The 11,653-nt window shown below is 41.0% G+C and overlaps 1 protein-coding gene across 1 annotated transcript in view; it reads left to right on the top strand.

Annotated features, from left to right (window-relative positions):
- Positions 1-4,988: 4,988 nt before the first annotated feature.
- The window catches only part of vps13d (vacuolar protein sorting 13 homolog D), a 44,360-nt gene continuing 37,695 nt past the window's right edge, over positions 4,989-11,653 (top strand). The window contains exons 1-12 of the mRNA XM_080031303.1: positions 4,989-5,448; positions 6,154-6,336; positions 7,042-7,119; positions 7,903-8,093; positions 8,583-8,663; positions 8,921-9,037; positions 9,210-9,314; positions 9,778-9,948; positions 10,281-10,381; positions 10,495-10,663; positions 11,035-11,136; positions 11,326-11,506. Of these exons, the coding sequence (XP_079887429.1) occupies positions 6,240-6,336; positions 7,042-7,119; positions 7,903-8,093; positions 8,583-8,663; positions 8,921-9,037; positions 9,210-9,314; positions 9,778-9,948; positions 10,281-10,381; positions 10,495-10,663; positions 11,035-11,136; positions 11,326-11,506 (1,393 nt within the window). The 5' untranslated portion in view covers positions 4,989-5,448; positions 6,154-6,239. The remainder of the gene's footprint in view (positions 5,449-6,153; positions 6,337-7,041; positions 7,120-7,902; positions 8,094-8,582; positions 8,664-8,920; positions 9,038-9,209; positions 9,315-9,777; positions 9,949-10,280; positions 10,382-10,494; positions 10,664-11,034; positions 11,137-11,325; positions 11,507-11,653) is intronic.

Below are 11,653 nucleotides of genomic sequence, written 5' to 3'. Positions count from 1 at the left end.
AAAGGCTTTGTCAGCCTGTTAAGACTATCTCCCTGGACATACTACGAGCATAAGTGTGCAGTCAGTTGAGTTCTCAGATTTGAAAGGGCTTCATGTGATATGGCTACTGAGGATGAACAAAGACTGTCAGGACTTTTCAGTGTGTGACATAAAATGTGTCAGAGCATAACAGAAAATGTAATAAAGTTATTTTGCTCGGAAATGTAAATGTTGTAAGTCCAGTTTCTTCTGTCCGATAAAACTGTTAACCTACATTTTCCAAATGTTGTGTTTGTTATTATCACCGGATGAAACAAAGTTGAATGACTATTGCAGCTCGATACAACAACTGAAGAAACATCCATCCCTATCCCCAAAACCAACAATCGGAAAACATATTAGCTCCACTTTCATGTACCCTACGAAACATGAGAGCACTTTAGCAAGCTATTGTGGAGTGAAATGTCCACTGCAAATACAATGTAACAAGCAATAACATAAGCTAAGACAGGATTTGACAGGTGGCTACCATTAGTTTATAAGTATATGTGTAAGTGAAAAAGATAAATTGACTCTACATACTTGCGATTAGGTTTTTCAGGTAAACTTGTGTTGCCTGCAGTTTCAGAGGCTCCATAGAGGCTCATATCTTTCTAACTGTTTAACAGTTCCAACTCTCTAATTAACTTGAAGACACAAGGTTGAGATCCCTCTAAACATTGTGCTGTCTGCAACACATATAATAAGTACATTACCATTATGTCGCTATATTCCTTTAAGATTGGAGCAAAATGAATAGAAAATAAATAGCTGTTTGGACTGCCAAACTCAGCATACAATCTTACCTTTTCAGCTTTTCACTACAAATAAATACAGTATCAATCTGGTGCAATGGCAATTAGGAATGTTAAGGAAAAGGATCGTTAATCACATCAAAGAATTGTTCTGCGTGTATACCGATTTATGGAAAATATTTGTTACAGATAGTTTTAACCAAGATTTAATTTTCTTCTAGTGAGAGCACGCTGGGAACAGTAAAGGACTGTGAACAGACAGCGGTGTGGCAATGTGTGCTGCAGAGTGAAATCTGTAGCCTCTGGAAAAAAGTGCACAAACAAATGTAATGGTAAAACTAGAGCGTCATGTCAGATTGAGGAGCACACTCCAGTGCACAGCTCAGGAGAATACTGCGTGAGCGGAGGGAAGATGAAGCAGTTTGTGCCCTTTGTGCCCAGATGGAAGGATGGAGACCATGAGGGCAGGAGGAGGAGGATAACGTGCAGAAAATGAGAAGTTTCCCCTCCTTCCTATTAAGTCATAGTGTCGCCATGGTTACTTGGCCGAAACACAAAGGTGGGTTCTCACATACACTGAATTGTTCAGTGAGCAGTGAGCATTAAATTGAGATTTCAGAGATATTGCCTCATCACAGACAGCTGTGTAGAGTCACTCAACGCTCATTCTTGCATCCATAACGTGCACAAATTGCATTGTGGGATTGTTAGCAGTGTGTGAAATCGATGCCTTTCAACCACCTTGCACACTACATTTGGCAAAAGCATAAGGCAAACTGAGTTTTTAGGAACAATTCAACATATTGGGAAATACTCTTATTTGCTTACTCCACAATAGCGCTTGGTTTAGATTGATGTCGGTCTCGTGGGAGTGTTAAGTACAGAGCTGGAGTCAGGGTGTGGTTTGCGTAGCTTAGCATAAAGACTGAAAGCAGAGGGAAACAACTAGCCTGGTTCTGTCCAAAGTTTTAAAAAATCACTGATTAACATATGGTATCCTTGTTTGTTCTATATGAACGCAGATATATTCTCCTTTCACTCTCAACCAGAGAGTAAATAAGCAATTTGTCAAAAATGTTGGGATACATTTCTCCTCCACCACATTCTTGATCATTATTCATTACTTCACTCATAATTTTCCAAAGGATAATTTTGTGTTTTAGTTGTATTTTAAACTGGTCATCTAATGAGTTTGTATGTCTTACGTGGTAAGAAACCTGGTGTACAAATATGGTTTCCATGCCTAAAGAAGAACACAAATGATATGTGTTCCTAAAAATCTACATTGTTAGGATTCTGTGGTGCCTTCTAACTCTGGCCTTTGCTCTCACAGTGCAGAAACACATCAGTCAAGACAGCATCAGACTGAATCCATGCAGCAGCAGCATGCAACTTGACCTACTTACCAGGTCTTGTTTGTCTCAGCTGTGGACACTGAAGCCCGGGGCTCTATAATGTTGCAACCTGCACTTGTTCCAAAAAAAAACTGCCTGTAATACATGCACATTTCATGTTTTTGGGCTTCAGGACTGCAGAATGTGACATGGTAGCTGATCCAGGAACAGGGGTGTAGTCTACAAGGAGGTTTTTCAAGATCACAAGTGTTAACAATTTATCAGATAAAATATAGCAGTTGAATAGTATTAGGGATTAATGACTATTTGTTTATTTCCGAAAATTCTTCACCAAAAAGCAGAACTATAGAGTAAATCTATGTGTGATATAACATTCTATGATTTATATTCCGAGTCTATGATATAGTACAACTTGTTCTACTAATCTGTAAAGTAGAACCACATCGGCTGTGTATGATTTTGGATTAAAGTGCCTTGAATCCATTCAGGTGCTGGTGTGTGTGTGTGTGTGTGTGTGTGTGTGTGTGTGTGTGTGTGTGTGTGTGTGTGTGTGTGTGTGTGTGTGTATGTGTGTATGTGTGTATGTGTGTGTGTGTGTGTGTGTGTGTGTGTGTGTGTGTGTGTGTGTGTGTGTGTGGGTGGGATGACGTGACGGTAGTGGCTCATCCAGATGTGGATGCCCGGTAGTGGATCTGTGAGGTGGAACAGATGGCCCCTGTTCCAGTGTATAGGCCTTTCCTGGATTATGTGGGGAGGTGACATAAGAGCTAGGCAACGGGCTTGGGGGGGTTTATTAGTGTCAGCACTAGTGTAGTGAGGGATTCACATCTGCCACGGCCCGGGTGGGTGTGGGGGGGCGTAATGTTTCTCTTGTGCTCTCTGTTTGCAACATGTAGCGGCAAGGGAAATGCTGAGTAACGATTTAAACAGCATAAAAAAGGACACATAAAATCGAGATTACAAAGTGTTTACAGATTTAACAGCAAGAGATCCTTATGAATGATCCAAAGATTAGTTGTTGACCACCCCATCACATAATGGGCTCTGGTCATTGTGTAAATTCCCTATCACATTCAAGTACAGTGCATTTAACAGATTACACATGACGGCTGCAATACTTTGCCCAAAGACACCAGATGGTAACATTTAATTTCATTGTAATTCAATGTAATTTCAACAAGAAATTTTCTTTTTGTCAACATATTTGGGAACTATTGAGAAATTATTTTCATTAAAATAACAAACTGATACAATGTTTTTTTCATATATTATGAAAACAATATTAGAAGTAAAACATTTAATATGTCTTGTCTTGTAGGTGAGGGATATCTGACAGAGCCGCTGTCCCTCCCAGCTGATAGTGGTTGGGGAGATTACACTGTGGTCTGGATGGATTAGTGTTCTCACTGCATTTAGCATCACTGAGATGAAGAGATGAAACCAGGCCAGTAATTACACATGCAGCTTTAAAAAAATGTGCTTCAGCAGAAACCCTGGTTGATACTATGGTGATGGATTTTTGGCAGCATAAAGTACATCGGGATACTGTCACGCTGGAGAGTACTTTATTAAAAGTGTAATCTTGGCTTCTTCTGCCACTGCTATGACGAAACAAAAATTCTTCTCTTTTCCATAATCCGTGACTTATGTAGCATTGCTTTAGAAGATGAGAGGGAATCACCTGACGTTCAAGATAAGACTGAGCTTGTGTTTTGCTGTCTTTTATCATTGACAATCCTTCAGTGGCGTGTTCACGTTTTTTTCACTGGGGTGGCATTGGGGCACTGATTTATGAAGGGCCGCTTAAAGTGTCTCTGACTTGGCAAGACCCTGTAACACTGTTGGGAGACCAACTTGGAGAGCAGGAAGTCTGTGTTTGAGCCTTGATGATTAACTTTTGGACTAGGCTACTTGTCAGATTGTCTAGAATGTGCATCCAAGAACAATCCTGATTCACAAATATGTTTACCTGGGTAAGAAGAAGTATAGGCCGGTGCATGTTTCAGGAATCAGACTAAGAGATTTTTGATGAAGCAAATCCTAAAGAAAATAACATAACATTAATTTAAAAGGCCAGGCAATACATCAAACTGGGACTAGAGGATTCTGCTGTTCAGAAAATATATTTCTTAATTTTCATTGGACTTGCTTTTGAACCAGCTGATAGGCCTATCATGTTAATGGGTAATTGAACACATTTTGTACTTGTGGACCACTATTCTAGTAGTTCATGTTGGAAGTTGGTCATGCTTACATTTCACATCTCAAGTAGGCCTAGCCTATCAAACAGTTGCCTGTCAAAGACACTTTGCTGCTGAACTCTGATTCTAGCAGGTCTCAGACAACTGCGCCACTCTGTGGACGAAAAGGGAACTGCTCGTGCTGTGTTTGTGGTGTGTTATTTCCTCCCGTGCCTGGCGGTGTACAAGAGTTTGATCATTCTACAGAGATAACTTCCCAGTTGACAGTTCTGTAAACTTTACAACTAATAATCGATGCATTATGGTAGCAGGCTAATACGTTCACAGCCATCAGCAAGAAAACAATGTCTGTTTAGCTTCGAATACATAGGCCTCGGCGATCTCACAAAACCGAACTAAACCCAATTGAAATTTTGTAAATATTATTCAATAATAAACTACATTACAATTTTCCAGCTGCTACAGTTATCAGTTACAATGCCACTGTTAGATGGTGAAGGAAAGTTGAATATAGAACATTTAAATTAGAAGTTCAGTGTAGAATCGGCATTTTCCCGGTTTGCCCTCAACGCAACACGAAAAGAATGGTTTGTTTTCATCACGTGACAGGAAGTGTGTGTTGGAACTTGAACGCAGTTAGGAAGTGGGTTTATTTACGATGTAGCGACACTCAACCCTGAAGTCTTAAAATACAACAATCAGTCCGTCATTCTGGGGAGGTTACTCTGTGTTTTCCATGAAAACAAGCGCGGTTACTATCGCCTCTTCGTCAGACTTACCTCCAGCTGTCCGTTCTCGGCTGTGAGCGCTCAACCTTCGCGTGCTAGGGGGCTAGCTGCTGCTAGCTAAGTTGGACCACAACCTTGCCCTTTCCGACACCACAACGGCCACGAGTTTTGTGGTGTCCGCTGGTGTCGACCGCTTACGAATAAGTCTGTCGTCATTTTCACTGTGTTATTGTTAAGCTGATATCTGTGAGTTAATGTTAATAAAACGCTTGCACGGTGACGCTAGCTGTCCTGTCCTTAGTGGGTTATACAGGACATGACAACCTACTGACAGTGACATTAAACTGGCAGCGACATGGACTCAGCAAAGCTACAACTGTCGTCATAGGCGGTGAGTCCTTCACCCTGCTGTTTGTATAAATAAATAAAACATTGACACTGAGTTCACGCTAGCTGTAGTCACAATGTTATGATGGTGCTTTGCTAATTGCTAACTATAGTTGAGCATGTCAAAGTTACTGGTACTCTGCCAACGTCGGATAAGTAGGCTAAGTAAGCCATGGTCACCCACTCACGTCTCTCTTTTAATTCTGTAACTTACTGTAATGTTTGCTGTCCTCGACACTGCACGGGGTCACAGTGGCAGACTGCTGTCTGACGCCAAATTGTTGCTTCTTAATGAATTCATCCACCTAGCTAATAAAAGTAACGTCATTGGTTTAGAGTCAACGTTATCACTAAACATTCAATTTCAAAACGACACACGGACTGTTAATTATCGTGGTAAACTCGTTTTGACAGACACGCACCTTTGTATAACTAGACACGAGTCGGTTTTAGGAGTCACTATCAGGAATTGGATGGGACTATTTGAGCAGTGTACATTTAGGTTTTATAACGCCTTATTTATTTATGCCTTATATGCCGAATCAATCGACAGACTTACAGTTTTTGAAATGTCTGTAAAGTGATACCAAAACATTTATTTTCATGTGTCTGTGAGCAAGATAACTTTTAAAATGCTTGGTTTAAGAATAGATTACATATGAACGCTCCCCTTAACAGGAAAATGCAATGTGTCCTCCTATGTTTTTAGGCTTTGAACACCTCCTCTGCGAGGACTACAGCCCAGAGGGTTAGTGATTTCATCGTCACAAGAGCTCTCATCTTCCCTGCTACAGGATGTTGGAAGGCCTGGTTGCCTGGGTGCTAAACACGTACCTGGGGAAATATGTCAGCAACCTGAACACAGATCAACTCTCCATTGCCCTTCTAAAAGGTATTCAAAACAAAAATGCATCTACTTTCTGCTAACTTAAAACGTTTGCATGCTTCTTTGTTCTAGATGTTTTCCCTTCCTCCACTTTATCATCTTTATGACAATCAATCAGCTCTTGCATAAACTCAACACATGGGTTAATACAATCCATCAAAATGATTTCTGCTTTTGTTGTTGTGAGGGAGTTATTACACATAAAGACAGAGAGTGCTGCGCTGGTCAATTTGAGAAGACGGAAAGTGTGTGATGTTGCAGTGAGATTGTGATTTCTTAACTCTGGGAAACATTTGAAGTCTATGCAAACTGATTTGAATATGGCATGTAAAACTAAAACAAGTGCCACCGTCAGTGTGCTGGTGGCTACAGTGCTATCTGACACTGAAATTGTAGTGATAAGCGGTTCATAAGTTGCACACAGCATCGATTGTTTACGTATCTGTATATGGTGATGTGAAGTTAGTTATGGATGTGTGTTTATTTTTCTCAAAGTAGGGTAACATATTTACTAACCTAATAAAATGGCAACTTACTATGTTATTGTGAGAACTGTTTTTAGAGATGCGAAGCCACTGTACAGTCATTCAGACACTGTGTAACAAACGATTACATCCAATTTCAACAGTTATAAGTGAAATCATATTATTTTTTTTAGTAAAGTGAGAGGTAGCCCAAGCTCTGCAACATGTGTCTGTTGTCGTTCCTCAGGTGCAGTGGAGCTAGAGAACCTCCCTCTGAGGAAAGATGCCCTCCGAGAGTTTGACCTGCCGTTTGAAGTCAAAGCAGGTGAGACACACTGACTGACAACTTAACAAAGTTTGAAGAAAAACAAAAAAATATATATAATTGAAGTGGAATAGGGTCTGCTCTCAAAGGCTAATCAGTCTTACCGTCTCTCTTTCAACTTCTCGAAGCTGTACTGTATGCGTCAAACTGAATCAGGATTTTCCCGTCTAGTGACGGGGGAGCAGCATTCTTCATCATGCATGCCTGCTCTCAGTGCTGAACTGAAATGATTCTGTCACTGTGTTATGTTGTGGGTCTTGACGTGTGTGGCAGCATCTGCATTTAGACTCCTCCAATCTCTGGTTTATTTATGAATGTATATTGAGGGAAAATGACGCCCTTGCAAATAAAGGAAGTTACAATACCTGTGAATCGATTGGAATTATATTTCACTAAACTCCAGTATCAGCATTAAATCTTATGATAAATAAACTGATGTTAGTGTGTAAAATTGTCTTGAAGACATGAAATACAATTTTCAGCACTATCACGGCAAAGTTTAACATAAAGGCTTTTACCGGCAATAACTCAATGAGCAGTTGAAATGTCAATATACCACTGAGCCTGCGATTAAAAGAGATTTTCTGTAACATCTGCAGAGGCTTTACAAATAGCCTCTTATTTGTCTGAGAAATACCTGATTTGCATGTTTTCAACTACTCCAGATATATTCAAAATTGTATCTTAATATGAGTCAAAACATCAATGAGTTAGTTGGCTGTTATTATTTCTTTAACTTCAGGCTGCATTTCCTTTTTAATGTGTCCTATTATCACTCACCAGGCTTCATTGGAAAGATTACCCTCCAGATCCCGTTCTACCGGCCTCACAGTGACCCATGGGTCATCTCCATGTCCCAGCTCAACTTGATCATCGGCCCCGCCGTGCTGGAGGAGTATGACGGAGAGAAGGAGAGAGAGGAGGAGAGGGAGCGCAAACAACGCCTCCTCAAGGCTCTGGAAGACAAGTTCAAAGTAGGTGGATTAACCCTACACATTAGAAAAATAAAAAAAATTCCACAATCCAGCAATCTAGTTTTGTGTACTCTAGTGAGTGTTACAGCCTCACCAGGACAGTATTGGAGCTACACACTTTTAGTTAATTCTTCAACTCACAGCAACACGGTTGAGATCATGTCTGTGATTTTCATTTGAAGATGGTGATTTACACGGCGGAGATCTGGTTGTCATAGGAGCAGAAAGGGTTTACATGTCAGAACTGTCAGAGCAAAAAAAATAAAACAATCCCCCAGGAAAACAGATCAGCCCTATCGGAATCGAATAATGCAAGTGGATCATGAAGCTTGGCCTTCTTATCCTAATCTGTGTTTGTTGCCATCTTCACTTTTTGTGTTGTGTCTATCTTATGTTCTTCTGTACTTACTTGCACTTTAATCTTTTTGAGTTCTTTGTTGTTATTGACAGTGTGTGTGTATCTCTGTGTATATGTTCTGCTCCCCACAGAGTGAGTGTGAGCAGAGAGGAGAGTCTTACTGGTACTCTGTCTCTGCCTCAATGGTCACCCGGATAGTGGAAAACATCGAGGTATGTTTTCACCCAAGGCAATATTCGACCTCGCTTCACACTGTCATGACAGTTTCTCAGCATAAGACCAAGTGTTCTTTTCTTATCCTTTGTACGCCATAACAGTTCAGCCCTCTAGCTCCTTGAAACTTCATCTGAGAATAATATAACATAATTATTCAAAGGAATGTCCCTCACAAAAGAAAACCAAAATAAGGGAACGCCTTCAGCCTGCCTGAGTTAGAGACTAAACTTTGATTTGTCTCGCCTTTGTGTAGCTGAAGATCCAGGATGTCCATCTTAGATTTGAGGACGACTTCTCCAACCCACAGAAGCCCTTTTCCTTTGGGGTTTGCATCAACAACGTGTCGGCTCAGAACCCTTCCAAAGGGTCGGTAAGTGTTCACGCACAAAACGATTTTCAAGAAAGTAATCTGAAATTACGTTCCTTTTTAAGTGGTTCGGGATATTCTACATATTAGTTATCTGCCAGTCTTAATTACGAGATCTTTATAATTTGTAATTGTCTGCCTCAGTGAATAGGGATTTTCTCTTTTACATTTGCAGATCCAGAAGCTTCTCCGACAAAAGCAGCTGGAGATAGAAGAGTTCAGCGTCTACTGGGATACGGAGTCTGAAATGCTGGGAAAGCTGCCCGCCAATCAGATCCAGGTCAGAGCCTCAGCAGTTCGGGAGTATTACAGCATTGTTCTGAATTGCACCAAGAGTCTTCACTTTCCCTTTTGTTTGAGACACAGTTTATCCTAAATGATAGCGTACCAAACTGAACCGTAAAAACACCAGAGTAGAGACATTCCTTTTTCTCAAGGAACACAACAGTGCAAAGACGATAGATGACCACCTGTCTGATGGAAATGAATTGACCTACAGCACTTCAATTAAAAAAATTATAAATAAGAAGGTTAAATTAGCTACGTTCTTGATTTAATGCCTAGTATTAACTCCATTACAGTGACGGTTAGGATTAGATGCCATACCAGCTGCTCGGTGCAACACTAATGCGATGATGCAAAAAAAACAAATATGATGTTGATGCATAGTCTAGGTTTGGAATCGATCCAGTTCAGCAGATTTAGTCCCATGTAAGTGGTCTGATTGTTTTGTCACCGTACAGGAAGCGATGACCCAGTGTATGCAGAGCCGCGAGCATCAGTACATCTTTGAGCCGGTGTGTGCCTCCGTGTTGCTCAGAAGAAACGCCTGCAAGGAGCCTCTGAGGTCCAGAAACACCCCACGGATTGAAGGCCAAGTACAGCTGGAGCCCCTGTCCTTACGCCTGTCACAGGTCTGTATGGACACCTAGCTGTAATACTTTGATTTTCAGAGTTCTTTATAATCAGGCCACTAAACAGTTTGAGCGAAATCAATGATTTGAAGGTTAAGGGTAAGATGTTCTGTCTCTGCCAGAGCCTATATTTGAAACAGGTCAATATGATATTATTTGATAGTCACACAATCCTCATTCAGTTCACGAACATTTTAAACTTCAGTTAAAATTAATGTGAAGTTTCAACAATCTAGACAGATGTGCCTTCAAGGACACAACCCAGACCATTGAAGCCCTTGGCAATTGTTTACTAGTTGGTTTTTGACATGTGTGTGTGTGTTGTCTCTCAGGTACAGTACCAGCAGATTATGGCGTTCCTTAAAGAGGTGGACCGCCGGGAAAGAGCGATGCTTTACCAGAAGTGGAAGCCCAAAGTCCCCATTCCTGGAAAGTAAGTTCACACATAAAATCTTTTTTTGCGTTTCCCTACAGGTATCCTTTGCTTAATAAACCTTTTAAATGCTTGAATCAGATTTAAGCCTGGGACATTGTTTTTCCCTGCAGCTGCCGGCAGTGGTGGTTGTTTGCCATCCAGGCCAACCTGAGTGAAATCAGGGAGCAGCGGCGGAGAAGAAGCTGGGACTATGTCCTGCAGCGGGCACGAGACGCCCAGACCTACACCAGCCTTTACTTCAGAAAGCTCAAAGGAATCCCACTGAGTCCTCAGGAAGAGGTACAACACTGTGACACAGACATGATGTATTAACACACGTTTTAGTAAAAATCTTGCCCATATCCTTCAAAAATAATGCAAATATTGAGTCCGAACCACAAAAACGACAGAAAATGTATCTCATGTTGTCCTTCATATTCTCTCCATTTTTACTAATGGAACTCATAAAAAAATCTTTACCTAAAATATATTATAAAGTTATCTGACCATCCGACAAACCGTTTGTGATGATTCATAGTTTATCAAATGCTTTCTTCAGTTTTTTTCCACATGCTGTGATGCACTGATGTAACCCAGTTTGGTATTACGGGATGATTTACTTGCAAACACACACGACTGAACTGAGGTTTGTGTTCGTCTTTGTCACCTAGAGTGAACTGGATCGAGTGGAAGAGGAGCAGACGTTAGAGGAGCTGCAGATTCTCAGAGAAATTGTCCACGACTGGTTTCGAAAGCAGGAAGAGCTCGCAGAGGTAAGCTTAGATAATTCATACTGGTGTTCAAAGGTATATGAAATTCAGATTCCAACACATCAGTGGTCTCTTTAGTTACACTTAACTTACAATAATTGTCTCTGAACTTTACAAAGGACACAAAGATGATGTCTCACAAAGTCCTTGTTATAGTTTAAGCCTCTGCTCTGTCTCTGTCTCCCCTTCCAGAATGTGCGAGAGCCCAGCATTGACGCCCCGCCCTGCTCGCCCCCACCATCCATCCCTAAGAGTGGGAGCTCAGGGATGATCCAGTACCTGCAGTCTTGGTTCCCGGGCTGGGGAGGCTGGTATGGAGAGTCCCATGACCCAGAAGAGCTCCTGCCAAGTCCATCCTCCTGGGATATTCTAGGTTAGAAACTAACTCGCTTTTTATAAGCTCTAGCAGCAGATGCTCCAACATGATTGGTTGTTGCAGCATCCTTTAAATTGCATGGTTACATATTCTGTTAACCAAGGTAATTATTTAAATGATCTTCTATCATCCGGTAGTCCGTAG

This window comes from Ammodytes marinus, assembly GCF_949987685.1.
Source record: "Ammodytes marinus genome assembly, chromosome: 7".
NCBI lineage: Eukaryota > Metazoa > Chordata > Actinopteri > Uranoscopiformes > Ammodytidae > Ammodytes > Ammodytes marinus.
Note: the sequence above shows the minus strand (reverse complement) of the source record. Positions and strands in the feature narration are given on the sequence as shown.